Genomic DNA, 26228 nt, shown 5'->3' on the forward strand with positions numbered 1-26228 from the left:
TCGAAGATGAACATCCACAATGGTACACTCACCATAAATTCTGTTTAATGTGTAAAATGAGAGAGAGAAATAGCCAAGTACACAGTCAATAAAATCTGACTAATCACCTTCCCAAGATATTTCTATGCTTGGGTTAGTTTTATAGGAGTCTTCTTACACTCACGTTTACATTCCTTCCTGGGGTACATCTTCTCAAGAAACTAAAAACAAATGAGAGAAGCTTCATTAGAGTAGCAAACAAAAAGTGTACAGTATAGTCCTCCCCGCAGACACTATCAGACCCAAATTCCAATTTCACACTCTGACATGTATCCTTACACTACACAAAGTCACATGTTGATAATCTGACCGTGACAGATGTCGGTCTTTGGAAGGCAGTTGTACAGCACCAGAAATACTCAGTTCGAATTTACACTTGTTCTGTGCCCAGCCCAGCCCAGCCGTGTGCTGCCCAGCCTTGCTGTTAAAGGTCTGGGACCCACGTGGGTGGCAGAGGAAGCGAAGCTGTGGGCAAGTAGATAATCCAGTGGCGGACACTGGAATGTGTGTGTAAGTGCGTATGCTCATGTAACATGCATGAGTGTGTATACACAGCATACATGAACATTATGGGAGTAACAAAGAAAATGAATGGTCACATATAAATTTAAGTAAGTAATGTCAGTCTACATACACTCTGTATGTGCGTGTGTATGCATGTATCTCCTTTGCCAGAACAGATTCCTTTCTCTAAGTTGGAATCTTACCCAAAAAAATAGAGAATATAGGATGGAACAATAAAGGGACAAAAACTGTTGCATTTTGAGTGACAGGTGTTCTCAGGGCACTCAGCTAATGGCAGGGGCATCATCCCTCTTTAGTTAATGTGGCCGAAAAGAGTAATGTCAGTGTTTCAGACATGCTTTCTTTTGCCCAAAACTGACCTAAATGTTCATCAACAGAATGGATTAAACCAATAGGAGACAAATAAAAATGAAAAAAACAAGAGTGTGTTTTGCCACTAAAAGTATCAAGGTAGAAAAATGAGTCACAATAACATCTAGAGCAAATAAGGATTTTATATACATATATATATATACACACACACTTATATAATTATATTTTTGCATATAAATATATATGCAATTATGTAATATTAAGAATATGTTATATAAGCATATTTTACATAGTATACATATAAATATATATAAATATATCTCTGTGAAGCTTATATACAGCTTAGGCAGCTATTATAAGTATATGAATTTGTGTAGTATGTTGAATACGTCTCGCAGGCCAATTAGTGCTGTTCGAAGCTAAAGCAGACACTCTGTACTAGTGCTGTGATGAAGTCTAATCCCACACTCCATCCCATGCTCGAGACTTGCCTGATTTAACTTTGAAACCAGTCTGGCTCTGAGCTGGGTCAATACATTTATTTGCCGGTAAGTATAAGCTGTTGTTAGTTCTATCACTCTTGAAAAAACAGAAATCCAACCTCTCATGCCAGGAACTTCTGACCATCTCAGCTGCACTGCCTCCTAAGACCTTCAGGGCTGTGCGCACAGAGGACAGTGGACAAATGCAGGACTTATAATTAGCCACAACTGCGGCCCCAAATGCCGGGCTGGTTTCTGCCGCGGTGACAGGGCTGGTCTGGGCACACAAGTCCAGGCAGCAGGCCCTCCTGCTCTGTGGTCCCTTCTGCCGGCCTCCCACGGCACCCCTGTTGGACTGGTCTTCCAAGGGAGGAGGGCACTCCATGTGGGAGGCAGCTGGCACCAGCTTTACTAGTTAAGGGAGGGGAAACCAGAAGGCAGAAAAGAAGAGACAAAAAAAAAGACAGAAGACACTGGCACCACCCCGCAGCTGGAAGGGAACTTTTGCCACAGTTTCCACTTAAGGCAGAGCTAATAGTACAATGATAAAATTGCAAATCGCAGCTCTATTTTGTCCCGACCCAAGCCACAGCTCTTCGTCCGTAGACACAGAGATAAAGGAGATTTGAAGACTTCCTAGGGAATTCAGAGTATTTAGTAACAGGCAGAATTTGCAAGGCACACTCCCTGCACACAGACCCCTTTCACTTTTGGTCCTATTGAGGCCAAAGCCAAGGAAGGTGAGTCAAATGTGGGCAGGGAAACAGCACCTCTGACCGCAGCAGAAACCAAACAGGCAGAATAGAAAGGGCAAAATGCCACTTCCTCTCTGTGAGCCTCTGTCTGGGGAAAAGCATGCCCTGTCGTCCAGGGTCCTGAGTCGTGGTGCGTGCCTGTAAGAGAGGTATTCGGATTTTGTCGGGGTACTGACCCCTCCCATCCACAACCGTGGGCAACGAAGCCACTCATCAGGGCTGCCTGAAATGACCCTTTACTCACACTCGGCATCCTGTAGCCCCTGCTTAGAATGAAATCCTTAAAGGCAACCGTTCCATGAAGGTCTGCAAGGAACTCCTCCTGAAAGAGTGTCCACATTGAAAGAACTGCTCAGCCATCAGAACTTGAGTTCATATCTGTCCTAATGAAAAACACTTAGCTCTTTATAAAGTACCTCATTTTAAACCACCTCCTTCTCATTGCTGGATATGTGTGTAAACAACGTTCACAAGTTGATGAATATGAAGATTTTCCAAGATGTTCAACTTTCTTTCCCTTTTCCTTGCCCTTGTATTAAAGATTAGCAACCATTTTATTGTAGCAACTAGACAATGTTAACCTAGGATGTCCAGAATCTTAACTCCAAATGGCATGACAATCAAAGAAAACAAGATCAGTCCCAACATCCTCTCAGTATTCATACATCCTTTTGGTTTTTCTTTACATTTATTTGAATTTTAAAATGGGTTATATAAGTTAACATAATTGCAATTCAGTATGTTAAGACCATTTCACCTTCTAAACCAAATCAATCAAGAATAGTCAAAGCTCATGAGTCCCCAACAAGACAGTCATGTCACCATGGTTACATGCCCGTGTCTTGGAAGCTGGGGTGCCAGAGCTTAGTGGCACCACCTGAAGTGCATGGGGTAAAACATTCCTCAGGTATTAAAAAGGTGTAATTCATAAATGTCATTGAAGAACAATTCCATTGTTTTGAATCCTTCCTGTGTCTGAAACTCCTGATAAACAATCTTTTACTATAATAGTTATACAGCTATATTTCCCATAATTTAAATGATACTACAATTTCATTAGCTGACTACAGTAACCATTTTGGCAAACATCTTTACTAGCATTCGCCATCAAAATGAAATATGTGTTGCAAAAGTCTTTAGGAATTAGTGGTTAAGAACATATTTTTAAAAAGAACATCTGGATACTTTGAAACAAAAGTTTATAACTATTTTAGTTTTTGAATATTTAATTCATTGAGAAAATGTTGTTAGTTTTAAAAAGTGCAACTACAATAGTTTTATGTTATGTATTAAAGTCATATAAACTTAGGCAGCTCCAAAAACCATGCCAAGAAATTCTGCAAAACATTATTTATATGATTTTGAGGCTTATATAAAAATGTTGTGCTTGTAAATCTGTCATACCTCACACCTGAAAATAAGAATTTATACCCAATACTGGAAAAGGTAAAAATAACCATCTTTACTGTCTTAGCTGTCCAATCTGGAGGAGGCAATTGATGAGTGATTACTGATGAATGATAAGCCAAATTTGTATAGTATCATACTTTTGCAATGTGTTTTCATATCTGCTATCTGGGAGAAGTTTTGGGTCTGTTGAAAAAGAGAAGAGGTTCATAAATATTCTCATCAGAGTCCTGCGGAAGTGTTGTGTCAATACTTCCAAATTTCCGAGACTACAGTGAGTACCTTCTTTCCATTAGATAGTTATACACAAGAGACAGGCAGGCACAGAGCTTATCTGCAGTAAAATTGGAGCACATCCTTGTGCGTGTTTGTTGCTTTGCAACATCAAACAGTACTTAACCTTTGTCCCTTTCCTTTCAGACAGATCCTGCAACTCAAATGAATTGCATAAAAGAAATTTCCCAATTGCAATTTTGAGTTCTTTGACATTCATTTATTGCTGATAGGAAACAAGCTTCACATTTAGTTACCCAAAGAGAACTCATGACATCATATCCATTCTGAGCACCAAGGTGGTTCTACCGTGTCACGCCACCCTTTGAACAATTATCCATGGAAGCAATTGTTCCAAGAATGGTAGGACAATCATGAATGGCTGTCCCGTCTTTAGAGACATTGTCTCTACCAAGAAGCCAGGAGATTTCAAGTCTTGCTTATTACACATCCCCATGTTATGACTTGACTTCCTCGTTGCTGAATTCAATGTGCAAATTGCAGGGCTTTCGAGAGCCTCTGTATCACACCAGAGTTTCTGGCTTCAGTATAAGGGGGGCAGATGTACTGTGATCAGATCTCAGCATAGGTATTATACATACCTGTTCCTGTAGTCCCTTTTTAAAATTCTCATCTTGAGCTTTACGTGAGACCTTAGGGTCGACTAGGGGTTCATCTGCTCTTTGCTTTTTCCACAACTTGGTGTCCAGATACCATGCTCCATACCTCATCTTCACCCTCTTTGGTTTATAAGGATTCTATAGAAAGTAACATAATTCCCAATGTTGTTAGTTTTCTTGGTTTGTCATTTCCATAAATCTGAAGTTTAACTTATGAAAGCAGTATCATTGCTTTGAATTTATGGTTGGTCCTTGCCGAAGTGCTTTATGAAGTCTCAGCATGCTTTGATTTTACAAAGGAAACATGAAAGTTTCATGATTGAAAACAATAATGTAGTGGTCAGTAACATGGCCTTTGAATTTTGACAAACCTGGGTTCAAGTCCAGTTTTGCCCCACTGAGTAGCTGTGAGTCCATGAGCAAGTGACTCCAATTCTTCGTCTGTAAAATGGAGATAACAATAGTTCCCACCCCCATATGGTTGTTGTGAAGATTAAAGGGGAGAATGTATGTCAAGCAGCTAGAAATCACACAAAAATCACATATTTCTCCCAAGGGTAATGACCTTGAACAATACTCAGCCGACCAAAATAATAAGTTATTAGACTTATATGAGCCCAGCTCTGTGCTCAGCCTTCCAAATGCTACACTATTTTTGATCAAACTGCTACCTAACACTGACCTCTTGCCTCCTTTAATTGGAAGAGAGAGAGGAGGAGGCAGAATGGATCCCATCCCCTTCTTTCCCCCGTTCCTCAGTAGTGCACTGAGGGTGTCAAGAGAGCTTCTGGCTGGCTCGTGGCCTGAGGCTGGGCAGCACCCATCCATTCTCTCAGCACAAAAGGGGTCCAACTCTTGGGTGAGGCAAAGAAACGTGAAACTACAAAGGTTCTGTCCCTCTGTCCTCTCACCGCATTTAAACCATGTAGGGGAATGTGTGAGGCATTCTAGAGTCGAGCCAGATGTGTCTGTCTGAAACAGAGAGTATGGGACAGAGCCGCTAGGAGGGAAGTCCCTTCTAGAGCAGGACTCAGCATTGCAGTCCTTCCCTTCCAAGCGTGCTGACCTCCTCACTGTTTCTAGAGCACACCGATCACGCTGTGCCTCTGGCCTTTGCACTCGCTGTTCCCTCCGCTGTAATGCTCTTCCCCCAAGATACCCACGTGGCTCACCTCTTTGCCTATTTCATCTCATCTTTTCATAGGTACCTTCCCTGACCATCCAATTTAAAAATTGTAAACCCCCCCAACAACACTCCTCGCCTTCTTTCTTTCCTCATTTTTCTTAACAGCACCGACTACCATTTAATATGCTATATATTTTCTGCTTGTTTGTCTGTCTCTCTTCTCACCCTCTAAAATGTAAGCTTACGGGATTGTTCCCAGCTAGATATCCCTGGCATCTAGAATGATACTTAGGACATAACAGGTGCTTAATAAATATTTGCTGAACTAAAGTTAGGGTTCTTAACTTCGGCACTGTTGACATTTGGTACTGGATAACTCTTTGTGAGCAGGGTGCTGTGTGCTGCATTGCAGAATGTTTGGCAGCGTTCCTGGCCTCTACCCACTAAATGCCACTAGCATCCCCCAAGCTGTGACAACCAAAACTATTGTCTCTCTAGACATTGCCAAATATCCCTGGGCTGGGCAAAATGAGGGCAAAATCATCCTCAGATGAGAACCACTGAATTAGAGAAAGGAGGGAAGGGAAGAGGAGGGAACAGGTGGGGGAGAGGGAGAGAGGTGGTCTCTACACTACTGCCACGCTGAAGAACTTGAGTTCTGGAATAGGTTACGTTGTTGGGTGACTGGTGATTGTTCAAGACTCAGTACAAACACAACCTCTTCTGTGAATCCTTCACTGAACATGCCCTTACCCCATGCTTGGTGGAATTGATCACTTCTGCCTATGTCCTGTACACACCATGACATCATTTCGTTACAGTTAATCATTTACCTGCCACCCCCACTAGACTGTAATCTCCCTAAGTGCAGGGAGCTGTCCCCCATTTTTGCTCACTTGTTCCCAGCACTTTGGGATGCACAGGAGTAGATGCTCAGAAATGTTTGTTGAATAAATGCACAACAAATGGACAAATTAATATACAGTGCAGGCTGGGCGCGGTGGCTCACGCCTGTAATCCTAGCACTCTGGGAGGCCGAGGCAGGTGGATCGCTTGAGGTCAGAAGTTCGAGACCAGCCTGAGCAAGAGCGAGACCCCGTCTCTACTAAAAATAGAAAGAAATTATCTGGCCAACTAAAAATATATATAGGAAAAATTAGCCGGATATGGTGGCGCATGCCTGTAGTCCCAGCTACTCAGGAGGCTGAGGCAGTAGGATCCCTTAAGCCCAGGAGTTTGAGGTTGCTGTGAGCTAGGCCGACACCACGGCACTCACTCTAGCCTAGGCAACAGAGTGAGACTCTGTCTCAAAAAATAAATAAATAAATAACTATATACAGTGCAAAGAAAGATATGCTACAGTAGAGGCACAGAATGCTGTGAAAGGGTAGAAGAACCAATTACTATCAACCAAGGACCTGGAAAAACTCCGTGGAAAAATTGGCATATGCCCTGTGTCTAAAGGACATAGGGAGGAGAATATTGAGAGTAAAGTCATGGTGGGAAAGCTCGGGGTTTTAAAGAAGAACACCAAAGACCAGAGTAGAGCAGGCCTGAGAGTGTATGAAGTAAGAAAATAAAGACGGGGACTTTCACTTCAAGAATAAGGAGCACATTCACCCTCCCATGTGCAACAACCAAAAAGCAGGAAAAAATACATGAACTAGCAGTTTGCAAGACACTGGGCACCAGGTAACAAAGAGCAGTGATCCTTGAAAGATGAGCCCCGAACAAGAGACGCCCCACAACTGCCGCAGCTCACTGCCCTGAGGGAGTTTGCAGGCTGAGTGCACGGAGGAGGCGCCCAGTGGGCTCTGAATGGAGGAGACAGAACTGAGAGCCCAAGGCAGCTAAAGTTGGCAGCACAGAGTAACAGAAAAAAAGACCTACACAGAGGGAAAACGCCAGAGGATTGCAGAGGGTTCCCTGCTATGCATGTGTGGGAGGAAACTGCCCAAGGTCATGGAAAGAACCAACCAAAAAGATGAGAGGGGAGCATGCCCAGCACTCACTCAGGGCCAGGAACAGTGCCTTCTCCCTCCTGGGACACCTAAAGGTCTGTAGGATACTGGGTAGAATACACAGAAGAGTCTTGCCTCAATAGCAGGGAATAATTAGCCCTAGATGGAACATTATTACACTTTGGTCTTTCCCCACAAATCTTAAATGCAAGACCCATAAGGATCAAACTTTTCCAAGTAACTGGACTGCATCCCAGAACAAAGTTCAAGAATATTTACAGTAATACAAAAAAACTCAACAGCCAGTAAGGTAAAATTCACAATGTCTAGCATCCATCAAAAATTACCAGGAAATGCAGGAAAACATGACCCATAATGACAAGATAAATCAATTAATGGAAACTGACACAGAACTGATACAGATGTTAGCATTAGCAGACAATGACACCAAAGCAATTATTATAACTGTATTCTACAGGTTCAAAAAATTAAGTAGAGGCAGGGTGTGGTGGCTCATGCCTGTAATCCTAGTATTTGGGAGGCTATGGTGGGAGGATTACTTGAGGCCAGGAGTTTGAGACCAGCCTGGCCAATATAGGGAGACCCCATCTGTACAAAAAGTAAAAATTTAGCTAGACATGGTGGTGCACACCTGTAGTCCCAGCTACTTGGAAGGCTGAGGCAGGAGGATTGCTTGAACCCAGGAATTTGAGGCTACAGTGAGCTATGATGACACCACTGTACTCTACCCCAGGCAACAGAGCAAGACTCTGTCTCAAAAAAAAAAAAAAGATTAAGTAGAGACATGGAAGATATATATTTATAAAAAGACCCAAATCAAACTTCCACAGGTAAAAATTATAATATATGAGATAAAATATATATACTGGATGGGATTAACAGCAGATTAGACATTGCAGGGGGGAAAATTAGAGAATGTAAAGACATAGCCATAGAAACACAGAAAAAAAAAAGAGACTTTAAAAACTGGACAGAGTCATGAGACAACTTCAAGCATCCTAATTACATGTAAATAGAGTCCTGGGAGGGCAGTTAAAAGACAAAAGAAAATTTAAAGAAATAATGGTAAAAATTTTTCCAATTTTTTTTTTGACAGGGTCTTGCTCTGTTGCCCAGGCTAGAGGCTACAGCACAGTAGCATCATCATAGCTCGCTGCAAACTCGGACTCCTGGGCTCAAGCCATCCTCCTGCCTCAGCCTCCCGAGCGGCTGGGACTAGGGTGTGCACCACCAGGCCCAGCTGGAGACATTGCTCCCTTGTCTTCTTGGCTGTGTTGATTCTGATGAGAAACTCTACAGGAGCCTATCTTTGCTTTTCTGCATGTGGTTTTTGCCTTGGATGCTTTTAAGATTTTCTCTTTGTCACTGTTTTGCACTTTTATTATTATATACTTTGGTGTATTTTCTTCCAATGTGGATCACCAGCAGACCCACGCTGGAAGAAATGTTCAAAGAAGTCCTTCAGGCACAAGAAAAAACGGTACTAAGTGGAAATAATATATTTTGAACTTTTGCACAGTGGCCCTCCATCTGCCAGTTGAAAGTTCAATTTTGGCAATAACCACCCCGGTTTATAAAGCAGTGTTTGCACAAGGTATTTGTAAGTACAGAGACTTGTGCAATTTTATTCAGCCCAGATTCAAGACACGCAATGGTTCAGGCCTCAGCTGTGAGGGACATAATTAACCTGTCCAGCACCATTTTGCATTTTACCTTTTAGAAAGATGAGAGGAAAATGGGAAAATTAAAGACCTGATATTAGTGAAGAAATGCAGTGTTTTCATAAACTTCATGCAACGGAGTCACGGATAGAAGCGTCATGCATGACAAAATAGGTTGGTCAATTGTGTTCAGTTGTAAAGGACAAAATTAAGATGTTCAAAATACTGTAAATATAATATCAAAGATTATACATAAAAGACAGAGGATAATTAGAGAGAATATACTGTTTTTCACTTTCAGGGACAGGAACTTCTCCCATCCCCAACTTAGGCAGTCCATTATTGACTTACAGAATGGGACTTGTGTGTGTATAATCCCAGCGACATATTATGCAGAATAGTTAAAAAGTGCTCTGAGGCCCCACAGTACTTCCATCTAAAACACAGCGTGTTATTTCTCCTTTCTGTTACCTTGTTCTTCCATGGTCACAGCAACTGGGTGCTGAAGAAACTAGCAATTTGTTAATAATTAGGCAAGCATGTGGTCAGCAATGATGGTCCGCGGTCAATAAGACTCCGGTAAAAATTCAAGAATTCTTTCGACATAAAATTAACAGCATTCACAGTCATTAAGGGCAGCATTTTACTCTTGCAATTGTAACCATGCAGGTATATTTCCACTGACTGTTAGAATTTCAACATATAAAACATATAAAAAGATTATCTCTGAAAATGACTACTCACATATTAAAAATAACTCTGAATGACACGTCGTGTTTGTATAACTGGCTTTGTTCAATGCATTAAACATCTCCATTCATTTAACAAATATTTATTGACCGTGAAAAAAATTCAAGAATTCTACTTTACAAAGCCAGTGCCCCTTGCAGCACCAGAATTCAAGAATATTTAAGACTTCAATACGACTTAATTTTCTTTGCTTTTCAGTCGGCTCCTCTTCTGCAATTACCTGTGGTTTCTGGAGTTTCCTCTCACAGCCTAGTTTCTGGAAGGATTCCAGCTCCTGCCGTTTGTGTAGCCCCACCCTGTGCTTTAGCTCCAGAGGAACCCGGTTTGGCCTCAGCGTGTGGAGCACATCCTGGCTTGGTTTGTTCCGATAGTCAATGTCAAACTGTCTCAGGATGAACTCTTCATCAATGTCCGCACTTCCCTGGAAGAATATCACATTGCACGAATTGAAGGCGAACGGTGAGGTGCTCCTTGCTTTCTTCTTTAATCGAGGGGATTAATCTAGTTGACCATTGCTGGAAAGAGGTAGTTTGGAAGCGAGGTAGAAAATGCTCAGTCGGTATTCACTGGAGACTAGAAGTATGTGGGGTCTGGAGGGCTGTGTCTAGGACCTGCAAGAAGCAGGGAGTCCCTGGGGGAAACCATGGGGCTGAGGAAAATTCAGTTTGTTTGATCAACAGCTAAATTGTCCAGCACTTGATAGCAGTGACATTCCTGGAGGTATTTCCCAGACATGTCTAGACATGCGCAGTGTTCTGCCCACAGCCCCATATAAGGGGAGCTGCCCTGTTCACAGGCCCGGCCTCAGGAGATGGCTTCAGTCAGCCACATTTTGTGCACAGAACAACTGTCTCCGTCTCATTCCCCCAGCCCAGCACCAGGGGCAGCTACCCCATATGCTGACCTCAACATATGATACAGCTCAAGGCGAGAAGACAAAATAGACTCACCAGAATCCCACTTTGGCAAACAGAGAGTGGGAAACGCAGAGAGAATGAGGCCACCAGCAGGTGGAGTATAACTTACAGTCGGGAGCCATGAGATAGAGTCAGAGGCATAAAGGGACAAGGGGAGTCAAAACTAGGCTGAGGTGACAGGGAAGCACAACTGAAGCAGCCGAGCCAGCGGGGTGACAAATGAACAGCACGGAAAGGCAAGTACAGAGCTGTAAGGAGAACACCACGGGTGACAGGGACCAGGCTGTGGAATGTAAATAAAGATAGGACTTGGTCGCGAGGGACTAAAACTCAGGCCGGTGACCAGACAGCTGGACTGCCATCCCAAGGCTCCTTAAGTTTCCTGCCTAGACAGGGGCGTGGTGTCCAGCCGTGGGCATGGGCAAAGTGGAGGCGCTTGGACTCAGGCAACCCAGTCCGGTCAAATTATGGGCAAGCAGTGGTTTGGGCACCAGGCCCAGAGCATCCTCTGCCGTGTCACCATCCCCACTCCCGTCAGCCTCTGAGGAGCCTCCCTTCCCACTCTCAGGCTGCTGCAGCTGGGCTGGACACCCCACCTCCCAGCTTCAGCGTTAGACATGTGGCCTGGCCTAGCCAATGAGCATATTCTACCTCTTTAATCATGGTGGGTAGTTCAGGCCCAGGCATGTGAACCAAGTTAGTCCAGGAGAGTAAGCCCTGGAAATTTCCCTGCTAGAAAAGGGTTACTCTCTTCCCAGTGAAGTTGCTCACTGGTAGGGTATAAGTTGGAAATTTTAGTGGCTACTTTTGGTTTCTGTTGGGGAAGGACGGCTTGAGAATGAAGTCTGTGGAGCATGGCCAAGAGATAGGGACACCTAAAAACATGCCAGCACCTGGATCCAGCTGTGCCTGAAGCTCCTAATAACTGTACAACTCCCTTTTCTCCCTTCAGCCAGTCTAATTATATTTCAGTCACTTGCTAATGAAATAGTACTAAATAATACATGACTAAAACTGACTAGACTCAAAAGATTGGGGGAGAGGGGAGAGAATGCAAACACTAGAGATCTTAAATCCAAGAAAAACATCAAGAATCCAGACATCTACAAAGACTCAAGAACAGGAATCGGTAACTAAATAGGTTCTTGGAAGGAGGGCAAGGAATGACTTTGATAACTGAGTCAAAGTCTTTCATGTCAGAAAAACTTTTTGTGAAGATTATAGCCTGGCGTACCTGCCCAGGGACTGTGGATAAATATAACCCAGAAAAATGAGCTAAGGAAGGAGTGAAGGACAGGGAGAAGAAGGCCCTGACATTGAAATGGAAAATAAAAATATGAAATAACAGCAATGATAGGAGATGTAAACATAAACATTCAAATTAGCTGCAAGTTTCCAGAAATTTCCTCTCCCAGAAACATTTCTATTATAATTGGTAGGAGAGAATGAGTCCTTCATGACTTTGATGAGTTGACTTAGATTTTATCCAAACATTGTTTTTTCATAAAAGCAACTTTGAGCTTGACTTTTAGAAGTAGGTGTATTACTACTAACTTACCAAAGCAGTAGCCCAGTTGCAGAAGTCCCTAACTCCTCTACGTACATTTTCATAAAGAAGAGGACCATCTTCATGGAGCAAATCCATTTTACGTGGCTTTTCTTCATAGAGCCATTGGCCTGAACGTGACACAGGAATCTTCTTGGGGCTAAAGGTAATGAAGAATTCTTCATTGAAGAATTACATTGAGGCACAGTGAATCCACATGGATTTCAAAAAGTTTCATGGGAGAAAGGAAATCATAAAGCAAGTATTTCTAACAATCTCTTGAAAGCTCACATGAATTACATTTTAATTTTTCAAAGCTCACATTGCTATTAACATCACACATGAAGACAAGTATATTATAATTAGTTATAGCAATTAAAACTTATATAGCATTTGACAGTTATAAGTTTATATTGTAAATTGAGAGTACCATTTATTAAAACATGTACCAAGTAAAAGCCCAAATTACTGTGCTTGAAGTCTACTAAAGCCTCAGATAATCTGGACAAGTAGGAGACATCCTTGACTTCTCTCTAATTCCAAAAATCTAGCCCATTAATAAGTCTGGCAGATTTTAACTCTGTTTCCTTCTCTGGACCATTGCAAAAGGCTCCTCACTAGTGCCTCCGCATCATCTCTTGTGGCCCCCAACCCCAAACCCCCAACCCCCAGTCCATTCTCCCTGCTGCAGCCAAAGCCGCTGCTTCAAAATGTAAATCCAGGCATATCACATGCAGCCACCCTTTGTCCTCAATTGCTTAAGCCTCATCAATAGCTTCTTTTTAAAACCTGAGATATAGTTCACAAACCATTAAATTTGTAAAAGTTACCGTTTCAAAAGTGTATGAAAGAGTGGAATTTACATATTCACAAAGTTGTACAACCATCACCACTACCTAATTCCAGAACATTTTTATAACCCCAAAAGGAACCCTATAACCATTAACAGTCATTTCCCAATCCCCCTTTTCCCTGCTCTTGGCAACAACTAATCTACTTTTCTGTCTCTAGGGATTTGCCTATTCTGGCTGGACATTTCATCTGAACGGAACCATGCAGTATATGGTCTTTTGTGTTTGGCTTCTTTCACTTAGCATAGTGTTTTCAAAGCTCATCCATGTTGTAGCATGTGCTAGCAGTTTATTCCTTTTTATGGCGGAGAAATATTCCATTGTATGGATAAACCACATTTTATTTATCCAGTCACAAACATATCCAGTTGAGGACATTTGGGTTGTTGCCGCTTTTTGGTTATTAGGGATAATGCTACTATGGATGTTTGTGTACAAGTTTTTATGTTCAATAGCTTCTTGCTACACCTCCAGTAAAGACTTAAATCTCAACACAACCTCCCAGGCTGTATACATGGCCTGGCCCCTGCCTGTCTCTCCAGGTTTTTCTGGAACTACCAGGACCCTCCCCACTCTCTCAGCTCCAGCCAATATGGCCTTCTCTCAGTTCAATGAATTCATCATGCTCCCTCTGGCCACAGGGCCTTTGCTCATGCTGTTCCATCTGACTGCAAAGCTATTGCCATGAAACAAAATTGAAGAGGATACAAACAAATGGAAAGGCATCCCATGCTCATGCATCAGAAGAATTAATATTGTTAAAATGACAATACCACTCAAACCAATCTATGGATTCAATCCAATCCCTATCAAAATACCAAATAACATTCTTCACAGAAATTCTTTTGAAAATTCTAAAATTTGCATGGAACCACAAAATACCCCAAACAGCCAAAGCGATCTCAAGCAAAAAGAACAAAGCTGGAGGCATCACACTACCAGAACTCAAAATATACTACAAAGCTGTAGTAACCAAAACAGCATGGTACTGGCATAAAAACAGACACATAGACCAATGGAATAGAATCAAGAACCCAGAAACTAATCCACGCATCTACAGCCAACTGATTTTTGACAAAGGTGCCAAGGACATTCATTGGGGAAAGAACAGTCTCTTCAATAAATGATGCTGGGGGAATGGGATATCCATAAGCAGAAGAGTGAAACTAGACCCCCACCTATTACCCTATACAAAAATCAACTCAAAATGGATTGAAAGCATAAATGTAAGACCTGAAATGATAAAACTATTAGAAGAAAACATAGGGGAAATGCTTTAGGACATGAGTATGAGAAAAGATTTTATGATTAAGACTTCCAAAGCACAGGCAACAAAAATGAAAATAAACAAATGGAATTTCATCAAACTAAAAAGCTTATGCACAGCAAACAATCAATAGGGTGAAAAGACAACATACAGAATAGGAGAAATATTTGTAAACTGTTCATCAGAGAGGGGATTGATACCTAGAATATATGAGGAACTCGAACATCTCAATAGCAAAAAGTCAAACAATCTGATTTAAAAAAGGACAAATGATCTGAATAGACATTTCTCAAAGGAAGATATACAAATGACTGACAAATATACGAAAAAATGCTCAACATCATTGATCATCAGGGAAATGCAAATCAAAACCACAATGAGGCACCATCTTACCTCAGGTAGGATGGTTATTAACAAAATGACAAAAAAATAACAAATGTTGGTAAGGATGTGGAGAAAAAGGAGCTTTTATACACTGTTGGTGAGAATGTAAACTAGTACAGCCACTATGGAGAACAGTAGGGAAGTGCCTCAAAATGCTACAAATAGAACTACCATATGATCCAGCAATCTCACTACCCGGAATTTATTCAAAGGAAAGGAAATCATTGTATCAAAGAGACATCTGCACTCCCGTGTTTCTTACAGCACTATTCACAGTAGCCAAGATATGGAATCAACTTGGTATCCAACAACAGATGAATGGACAGAGAAATGTGGTACAGACACCACGGAATACTACTGAGCCATAAAAAAGAATGAAATCCTGTCTTTGCAGCAACATGGACGAAACTGGAAGATATTAAGTTAAATGAAATAAACTAGGAACAGAATATTACAAACCACATGTTCTCACTCATATGTGGAAGCTAAGAAAAGTTGATCTCATGAAGTAGAAAGGATATTAGAGGCTGGGAAGGGTGGGAAGAAGGGACAATAGGGATAGATTTGTCAAAGGAGACAAAATTACAGCTATATAGAAGGAATAATTTCTAGTTTGTTACTATAGGATGACTATAGTTAATATATCACATAGTTTCAAATAGCTAGAAGGAGGATATTGAACATTCCTAACACAAAGAAATGAGGTAAATATTTGAGATGATGGATGTGCTAATTACTCTGATCTGATCACTATACGTTATCTGTATTGAAATATCACATGTACTCCATGAATATGTACAATTATTATTTGTCAATTAATTTTAAAAATTTATACAAAAAATATTCTAAAGATAAGAAGCTTGGAGAAGATAATTCCTAGAATGTTTCATCAGGCGACCGCAATGATCAAGGAGTTCAGAACAATACTCACAGTCCCAGGTGGACTTGCGTAGAACTTTTTCTAAAAAGCTCTGGGTGTTCCTGTGTTCTTTTTCTGGCGTCCTGACAATAAGCCCACGTGTCCTCCAGCCTCCTGTCAGGATCAAGCACCTCCAGCACCTTTAGTAAGAGCTACAAACAGAAAACAGCTTTAGAAAAAATATGCTGGAAAAGGGGGCCCCTGTTCTGCAACAAAATAGACCACCTTGCCCTGAGCTTTTCTTTTCCAGTCAATCAATGCCATTCAGCAATTTCTATGTGAAATTCTCTGCTGGGTACTGTGGATGGGTTTGAGCCATAATCCCAAAAGACACAATCTAGAACACCATAATCCTGAATGGTGAAATCCTGAAATATCACAATCCCTAAAGTCCAAAATCCCCAAAAGTATAATTCTGGAAAAAATTTTTTAAATTCTTCAAAAGGTATTCACTTACATTTTAAAAGGGGATTTATTTGAGAAACATGTAAAAACATGGCAGAAACCTTCATAGGCCACTTTACACAAGGAAATAGGCAATAATAACATGCATAGTTTTATGCAATTCTTTTTTTTTTTTTTTTTTTGAGACAGAGTCTCACTCTGTTGCCCAGGCTAGAGTGAGTGCCGTGGCGTCAGCCTAGCTCACAGCAACCTCAAACTCCTGGGCTTAAGCGATCCTACTGCCTCAGCCTCCCGAGTAGCTGGGACTACAGGCATGCGCCACCATGCCCGGCTAATTTTTTGTGTATATATATTTTAGTTGTCCATATAATTTCTTTCTATTTTTAGTAGAGACGGGGTCTCACTCTTGCTCAGGCTGGTCTTGAACTCCTGACCTCGAGCGATCCACCCGCCTCGGCCTCCCAGAGTGCTAGGATTACAGGCGTGAGCCACCGCGCCCGGCCTACATGCATAGTTTTGCAAGCACAAACACTCAGGTGTAGTAGTAGCAGTAACAGTCACGTCGGTGTGACAGTTATGAGCAGGCAAACTACATTCATAAAGAAATAGGTCAAAAAGCAAAATGTATAAACACACATCACTATGTTTGGTAATTGTGTGTACCCAGCTTTATAACAGTAGTCATCTGAAATACAATAATGAACAACCTAAGTCTTTTGATGAAATCAATCAAAAACCGTAGGTTGCCCGAGCGCAGTGGCTCACGCCTGTAATCCTAGCACTCTGGGAGGCCGAGGCAGGAGGATCACTTGAGGTCAGCAGTTCGAGACCAGCCTGAGCAAGATCGAGACCCCCGTCTCTACTAAAAATAGAAAAAATTAGCTAGCCGTCATGGCAGGCACCTGTAATCCCAGTTACTCGGGAGGTTGAGGCAGGAGGATCACTTGAGCCCAGGAGTTTGAGGTTGTTGTGAGCTAGGCTGATGCCAGGGCACTCTAGCACAGGTGACAGGGTCTTGCTCTCAAAAGAAAAAAAAAAAAGAAGTCTATCTTCTTTGTCAGTCAAATCCTCAGCCAAGAATATTTCACCATTTAATGCATTTTGTAACACTGGAGGAACCTCTATATTAGCAAGTGTCTTTGGTTAAGAAGGTCACTGAACTTGTTGAATTCTTTTTATTCTCTGATGAAGGGCATCAGACGCATCAAGGCAAGCATGGTGTTATATGTGAAGGGGCAGAAGTTGCACATGATGGAATAATCTGGCAGGGGAGATTCCTTGTATCTTTGGCCTACATTTTCACTTCTTCTGTGATCTTTGAAATACTCAAAGATTGAGGGCAGATCTTCCCCCTCCTAGTCTACACAATCTCCTTAAATCATACTTAATTTCCAAATAGATATAATAACAAGGTAATAGTTCCACCTAACACAATGCAACTAACGTGATGCAACTGTCCTGCGTATAACCCCTCAAATTTCAGCTTTCAGGATTTTAACAGTTGGGATTTTACTCTTTCAGGATTGTGATTTTCAAGATTTTGGACTTTGAAGATTTCGATCTTTCAAGATCTCAACATTCGGGATCATGGAGCTTGGGGCCCATGGAGAAAATAACTGATCAGCTATACTAGTTGTCCTTTCCACAGATGTTTCTGCCACTGATCATTTCTTTATCCACTCATTCAGAAAGATTTATTGAGAGTCTACCATGTGTCAAGCATTGGTGGTACACACAGACAGATAAAGTTCCCGCCATTGGTGAGCTTTTATTGCAGCAAGGAGCCCAGTGGTGACAAGGTGCTATGATGAAAAATGGACTGAGGTACGGGATAGAGAACGAAGGTGGAAGGGAAATGCTGTTTTGCACGGGCCTCTCCCATGGAGACATCTGAGCAAAGATCTGAAGGACGTGAAGGAGTGAGCTGAGCAGCCAGCTGGGGCAGGTGCACCAGGCACGAGAAAGAGACTTGAACTGGACATGCTCGTAATGTCCACAGAACAGCCTGGGGGCCAGAGTGGCTGGAGCGGAGTGAGTGAGGGCAGAGGAGCAGGGGTGAGGTTGGAGCAGGAACAGAGTAGGGGTGAGGTTGGAGAGCAGAACACACAGGGCCTTTCAGACCCCAGCAAGAGCTCTGGCTTTATCTGAGCAAGAAGGGGCCACTGAAGGGCTTTGAGCAGAGAACTATCTTTCTGAACCACTGTCTCGCTGTCTGTGCAGGGGGCAGGCTGCAGGGGTGCGGAGGAGGGAGCAGTCACTGCTACTTCCCCACTCAACTTCCATTCTGCCCTTTTCCCTTCAGTCTAACAGAACCTGGGTTGTGTCCAAGGCTGCAATGCCAGCTAACCAACTGACTTTTCTGGACTCCCTAGCAGTGAGGAGTGGTCAGATGAATGGGATGTTTACTGGGAAAGGTATTTTTCTCCTAATTAAAAGAGTCAACTGGCACACACCCTTGAACGTTTGCCCCTTCCCTTTTCTTATCTGAAAGACAGATTCACAGCCTTAGGTGTGAAGCCATTCGGAGATACAAAGACAAGAGACAAACGCTAAGGATATGGAGCTAAAAGTCAGGAGGGGCCTAGGACCTCGGTGAAGTGACAAAGTTGCTGCTCTAGCCTAGCCTTGACAATTTGGTGACCTTTCCTGTGACCTGTCTGGTTCTCGAAAGCATTCTGGCCATCTGTTAGTAAGTACTTAAGGACACCTCCTAACATCAGGCCCAAGTGACAGAAATAAGACTGAACAATTCCCTTCCACTGTTTCCTCCCTGAAAAAAGCCACAGTGCAAAGCAGAGTAGATTGGTAGAACTTCCAGGGACAAGAAGCCAATGCTTCTGGTTTGCTGCACCTTTGTAAGTTGGAGGACTTCACAGGAAGCAAAGGAGGCAGCACTCTGCCCCCCTTCCCTCCTGGGGGGGCAGGAAGGAAGGCTGCTTTGAGCCCCATGAGAACCTTCACCCTGAAGGAGACGTTCTTCTCTCCCTCTTATAAACATGTCACCTTCACTCCCCAGACAGTTAGAGAGAATTATTTTCATGCCCCCAGTGAAGCCCCTCCCATAAACCCCAGGACAGGTCACCTCTGCAGGCATGGCTTCTTCCAGGTGTGGGTAGACGGCCAAGGGGTGCGGGGCCAGGCGGGCTTCCACGTCCTCCAGGAATGCCTGCCGAGCCCGCTGGGCTGGCGACAGCTTGGAAAACAGGGCTGCGTCCTTGGGCGGCTTGTTTTGCCTCCTCTTTGGGGCTGGCTGGGGAGCTCTGTGATGAATCCGGGGCAGAAAGCCCTTCTCCGGTCCCCGAGTGATCAGACGGTGGCAAGGCGGGCAGCCTCTCCTGAAGTCGTCCAGCCCCTCCCTCACGAACACCCACTGCCGGCTGTTCAGGAAGGTGGGGACCTTCGGCCTGTTCTTGTGCTTCATGAAACACTGGGAAGGTAGGTTCTCTTCGTACCTAGAAGACAGCACGCCCAGTCATACGGGTGCAGGACTAGGGTGGGAGAAGGAGGTTGTAAGGAGCCTGGGCTCCACCTTTTTGGGGGAGCCGGGAGAGAAAGAGGGATTCACCAGGAGAAGGCAGAATTGATCATATTCCTATGATAGTTCGTAGCACTTATCACTGGTCTGTGCGAGACCTGTCTCCTGCTTTCTTTATTTTATCCCCACAGCCCACTCTCATGGGTCTCCCTTGAATAGGTGAAACCACTCTAATGGATTTGAAATATATCCTTTGTACACATCTTTGAAAATCTGAGTCGTCCTTTTGTGTGCATGCAGACGTAATCTACATAAACGGTACTATTCTGTTTCTTACTCCTCTACCAAGCACTGTATTTTAAAAACCATCCTGTCACTGTATGTAAGTCTGATCCATGGTCCCAGCTACTTTCAGCACATTTCATCTCTCCATTCTCTTCACGAAGGACACTCAAGTTGCTGCCTTTCTTGGGGACCCTCTCTTTTCACTAAAAGGGACACAGTGCAACGGAGTAGGAAGAACCTGGATCCCAGTGACAACCGAGCCCCTAAGTAGCTGAACAACCTCTGTGGGTTCCCCCCTAAACTCAGGGGGTCAGAGGTTGCAAAATAGCACTCCATGGGCTACATCGGGCCCATAAACATTGTTTGGTCTTCTTTGTGTTGCCTTTTTTGTTTGTTTGTTTGTTTGTTTTTTGAGACAGGGTCACCCGGGCTAAAGTGCAATGGCATGATCACAGCTCACTACAACCTCAACCTCCTGGGCTCAAGTGATCCTCCCCCCCAGCCTCCCAAGTAGTTGGGACTACAGGCACATGTCACCACACCAGCTAATTTTTCTATATTTTGTAGAGATGAAGTCTCACTCTTGTTCAGGTTGGTCTTAAAACTCCTGGCTTCAAGTGACCCTCCCACCTCAGCCTCCCAAAGTACAGGGGTGGGCCACCACCCCAGCCCTTCTTTGTGTTTCAACAAGAATCATACTGGCTAACATAAATTGAAAATTTTCAGTAAAACAGGCACTGTTCTCAGTGCTTCACACCTATCAACACACCTATCAACATATTTAGGCCGGGCGCGGTGGCTCACGCCTGTAATCCTAGCACTCTGGGAGGCCAAGGTGGGCGGATCGTTTGAGCTCAGGAGTTCGAGACCAGCCTGAGCAAGAGTGAGACCCCATCTCTACTAAAAATAGAAAGAAATTATATGGAGAGCTAAAAATATATATAGAAAAAAATAGCCGGGCATGGTGGCACATGCCTGTAGTCCCAGCTACTTGGGAGGCTGAGACAGGAGGATCCCTTGAGCTCAGGAGTTTGAGGTTGCTGTGAGCTAGGCTAATGCCACGGCACTCACTCTAGCCTGGGCAACAGAGTGAGACTCTGTCTCAAAAAAAAAAGAAAAAAAAAACATATTTAAATCTCATAACAACCCTATGAAGTAGGTACTAATATTATTCCCATTTACAGATAAGAAAATTGAGCACAAAGAAGTTAAAACAAACACTTCTCAAAGGTCACACGGCTGGTAAGTGGCAGAGCGGGATGTAAACCTCGGTGGTGCAGCTCCAGAGAAAGGCGGTACTCACTATACTAGAGTTTCTGGTGTATAAAAATGTTCACATTAGTAATCTGGAGCACTAGCTCCTCTTGAAAAATCAGATTTTTCAAGATCTGGGCCCCACCTTTCCACGGAGCCACGGTTGGTGTAGTGGCTGCCATTTTAGACAGACCATTCACAACCTCCACTGCTCCCTGAGGCTTGTATGTCCCCTGCTTCCCCAGCTTCCTGAGCAGTTAGGGCATGAAGATGAGATGGCAGAGACAGATGGACAAATAGGAAGGAAAATGAAAGCAGCTCCTGAATAACCCAGCACAACCGACCAACGCCGAAGCCAGGACCTGGACCTGAGCACCCCACTATCCTCACGCATCACAGCGCCTTAGTCGGGTGTTTCCAGAGTCCTGGTGTCCTTCCCTGAAGCCTCTTCCACCTTCAGACCCCTTTCATGCCTAATGGCTCTTTACACCAAACCTATTCTTTGTTGCACCCGTAGCCACAAAGCATTTTTAAGAGATTGCAGCCTGATATCTACTCTTTTCTAGTAAGTTCTAGAAATGTCTTGCTTGCTATGTATGTGTATATATGTGTGTTTCATGGGCTTTACCTAGCTCTACTGTGAAAACCTAGATGAAAGGACACAAAAAGATGAGTTTACAAAAAGTTGCTCTCTGCATTTAATAAATCGCTCTTAAATAGCCAAATGGCAGAAGGGTGATGAAATTATATCTCATCTTGAGACTGATGACCTGTTCACACAACCCATTAGCAAGTAACCCTCCACATCATTAAATATCTTCACAAAGTTAATTTTTCTGCACATTTACACCTAACTCAAACATCCGAGCACTATACAAAATCAAATGTGATAACCAGTATTTTTGTTTAAGTACAGCCACACAACTCAAAACGTGGACTGTATGGCAACCAACACGAGCCTCACAGAATGCTCAAACTGGCAGAAACCCTGACAGAAATCTAAGCCACCTTCCTTACCGGTCAACGAGGAAACTGAGTTCCTACAGGAGAGAGAGGCAACCAGTGTGGAGGGAGGCTTTCCTCTATCCCTCTGGCCTCTGACAGATAATGAGCGCACCTCTTTGCCCTTTGTTATTCATGAAAAATCTTGCCATAAAATAAAACTGAAATTTTTTCTAAATGTTTGCCATTTTCATAGACACCACTATATGATAGATGGATATTTCCCTCTTTAAGCATTGTGAAGGAGTACTGGACATTTAGCCTAAAGAAACGAAAAATTATGTTCTCACAAAAACCCATAGGCAAATGGTGACAGTGGCTTTATACATGATAGCCCCAAACTGGAAACAACCTCAAAGTCCTTCGGCAGGTGAATGGACAAGCTGTGGTGCATCCAGACCGAGAAGCACTCCCAGAAACAAAAATGAACAAACCACTGATAACACACAGCAACTGCGATGGATCTCAAGAGCTTTATGATGAAATAGCCAGGGCCAAAAGCTTATATACTGTTATTCTATTTATCTGACATCTTCAAAAGAAGCAAATTACAGAAATGGAGAACAGATGAGTGGCTGCCAAAGGTTTGTGGGTGGGAAGAGGAGTGATGATAAAGGGGTAGCACACAGTGGTTTTGTCTCTTGCTGTATACAGATGACAAAATTTTACAGAACAATACATACACACAAGTGTGTGCAATTAAGAACTGATGAAAGCCAAGTAGTCTAATTAATATATTGTGTCAATGTCATTTCCTGGTTTGGTAATGTACTGTAGTTGTGTAAGATGGCACCATTGGAAACAGCAGGGGGAAGGATACATGGGACCTCTGTATTATTTTTGCAACTTCTTGTGAGTCTACAATTATTTCAAAACAAAAAGGTTTTAAGTGGGAGGAGAAAAGACTCCAAAAGAGTTCACCACTGCTAACATGTACACGGTACAAACTCTGTGCCGGTGACAGGTTTACACGTGCTAGCTCGGTTGCTCCTCACAACAATCTTACAAATCTGATTCCTTTTAATGTCCCCATGTTACAGTTAGGAAAAATGAGCTCAGACGGAGCAACTAAGTTGTAGAAGATCACCAGGCAAACAAAAGGAGAACTGGCCTTCAACTCAAGTCTTTCTGATTCTAGACTCTGGAATCTTCACTACCACATCTTGCTGCCTCCAGGAGAGCCGCGTTCCACTCTCAAGCAGTCAGCAAAGGCAGAAGCGTCCTGTCCCTGCGCCCTGGCTGCAGGCCTCCCCGCACCTCAGGCGCTCCCCCAGCCGGGGCTCGCTCGGCACCGCCACCAGCTGGGTGGACGGATGGCCAAAGGCTCCAGATGCAGCGGACCCTCATATCTGCAGGCGCCCCGGGGCACCTGGCGGAGCGGGTGGCGGGCCAGCCCGGGGGAGGGCGGGTCGCGGGCCGGAGAGCTCCGAGTCCTCGGCTAAACCTGCTGCGCAGCAGACGCTGCGGCCATCGGTTTCCCATCTGGGAGGTGACTATTAGTCGACATCCCGCGAGGGTTGTGAGGATAACAGAAGGAAACGGCCTTTGCGATGACGAGTGTGGGGCGCTGGTTATTCCATATGTTACTGCTATAGGTACAGGGGGCACTGAGGAAAGGCAGGCGGACCTCCCGTGGCGCCACCCGCGTCCCCAGCCCCCGCCAGCGTGGGATCCAGGCGCCCCCGCGCGACATCGCGGGAGACGCCCGGGGCAGGCGCCGCGCTTACCCCGGCCTGCAGTTCACGCCCTCGGGCGCCCGGCGCAGCCTGCGGTCGGTCATGCTGCGCGGCTCCGGCTGCGCCCCACGGGGCGCGTGTGTGCCCGGCTGCTGCGGTCGCTAGGAGACGGGACAGCCCCGCGCCGCCCCGTGTGCCCGGGGGCCGGGCCTGGGGAAGGGAGGGCACCGGCCCGGGTCACCCGTGTTCACATCTGCCGCGGAGGCTGCTCAGCTCCCCACCGAAATCTACATAAGCTGCACCAGCCCGTTTCGGCTCATCACCGTTTCAAAACCACGTTTACTGAAGAAAAGAAAGGAAGAAAGCAGCAGGAGAGAGGAGAGTGGAAAGCGGGGGAAAGGAAGAGACGGACTCCGAACTGTGGGAAAGCCTTTTAGCACCGAGATGTTTTCCCGGAGGCCTTGGGACTCCCTTGGCCTCATCGCCTCCGCGAATCCAGGCTGCGCTCTTGCATTTAGTGACGCGCGGACACCAGACGTCACTCCCCGATCCTGTGCTCCGTGATTCTTCTGCCTCAACCCCCTTCCAGCAGTCGAGTCACCCTCCGGCTGACCCAGCGAGGCAGATGCCTACGGATTGCATGAGGATGTGTTTTGGTTTCGCTAACTTCTCTTACTACTTCTGAGTGTTCCTGATTTAAATATAAGCATTTCTTCCAGAGATATAGCAGGAAAGCATTCTCCTGTCCTAAAATTATTGCAAAATTGTATGGTTGGGATAATGTTTGTAGTCGTTTAGGTAGAATCTTCTCATCTTTAAACCCTCTAGGAATAAACGAGCTTTACCTTTGAGAATCTAGTAAACACCTGGATAGTATCAAAGGTCCCCTGGCCAAAACTAGTTCTGGCATCTTCCCTTGCCCTGAAGTCCCACCGCCTGAGATGCAGCTTGGTTCTGCCACTTAATAATTACGCACTCCTGGGCAGGTTACAAAAAAAAAAAAAAAAAAAAAAAAAAATTAGTCTTCATTAATTACCTAGCCTGAAAATAGGGGAAACGATAGCATCTATCTATAGGATTATTGGGAGGGTTCAATGAGACAATGAACACGGTGCTACCATTAAGAATCCCTAAGGGGCCAGGTGCGGTGGCTCACGCCTGTAATCCTAACACTCTGGGAGGCCGAAGCGGGAGGATCGCTGTAGGTCAGGAGTTCTAGACCAGCCTGAGCAAGAGCAAGACCCCGTCTCTACTAAAAATTGAAAGAAATGATCTGGACAGCTAAAAATACATATAGAAAAAAAATCAGCCTGGCATGATGGCACATGCCTGTAATCCCAGCTACTCGGGAGGCTGAGGCAGAAGGATTGCTTAAGCCCAGGAGTTTGAGGTTGCTGTGAGCTAGGCAGATGCCATGGCACTCTAGCCCAGGCAACAGAGTGAGACTCTGTCAAAAAAAAAAAAAAAAAAAAAAAAATCCTCCATGAAATACTTGAGAAATAATCATAAGTAGAGCACCTGATAGAATAAATATAAGTTGAAACTGTATTGTATCTATTATCCATTAAGCTTAAAGTGACTGTTGCTATTCTCATTTCACAAGTAGAGAAGTTAAAATGTGTTCATGACTTATGGTGTTACTCCAAACATAATTAACTCTGTCTCAGGAATTGTTTAACGTATTTCATGGTGCTCATTTGGGCTTTTCCACAATTGTACATAGTGATGTTAATAAAGAAACATGTGTTAAGTTGAACTGAATCTTTGTTTCCATAGGTCGTCAAGCCAAAGAAGTGATTCAAATAAAATAATGTATTATTGACTTTTTAGGCTCATGTCCAATAACATGAGGAGATAAAGATAATCACCCAAGCTCATGAAAACAATTAGTTAGGGAATCACATCTCAGTTCACCCAGAGGTCCACACTTGATTCACCCAGAAAATTGCTGAGTCATAAACCAAGGTGAAGAGGCAACATAATATAATGGTTAAGACCAGCTTGGACTTGAATCACAGCCCACCATTTAATAATGCTGGGCAGGTCACCTGTAGTCTTCACGCCTCAGCAGTTTCTTCTTCAGTAAAATAGACCTAATAATAGCCTATGTTGTCAGGTTATGGGATGTAGTATGGAGATAATCCAATGCTGCACTCTCCAATAGAAATATAAGGCAAGCTATAAATGTGACCTACATAAGTTATTATAAATTTTCTGGTAGTTGTTTTAAAAAGTAAAAAAAAAAAAAAACCAGATAAAATTAATTTTAACAATATATCTTATTTAACCCAACATATCAAAATATGATTTTAACA

At 43.7% G+C, this 26228-nt stretch overlaps 1 protein-coding gene across 1 annotated transcript; it reads right to left on the bottom strand.

The window, feature by feature from the left end:
• FAM47E (family with sequence similarity 47 member E) lies at window positions 1–24838 on the bottom strand. Its single transcript, XM_069457739.1, has 8 exons — window positions 23965–24838; window positions 19304–19673; window positions 15829–15968; window positions 12408–12555; window positions 10153–10353; window positions 4396–4551; window positions 2358–2435; window positions 1–200 (listed from the first exon to the last, which is right to left on the bottom strand). Exons 1-8 carry the CDS (start codon window positions 24015–24017, stop codon window positions 123–125), a joined length of 1224 nt encoding a protein of 407 aa, XP_069313840.1. The 5' UTR covers window positions 24018–24838; the 3' UTR covers window positions 1–122.
• Between the last annotated feature and the right edge of the window lie 1390 nt (window positions 24839–26228).

This window comes from Eulemur rufifrons, chromosome 24 (assembly GCF_041146395.1).
Source record: "Eulemur rufifrons isolate Redbay chromosome 24, OSU_ERuf_1, whole genome shotgun sequence".
Taxonomy (NCBI): domain Eukaryota; kingdom Metazoa; phylum Chordata; class Mammalia; order Primates; family Lemuridae; genus Eulemur; species Eulemur rufifrons.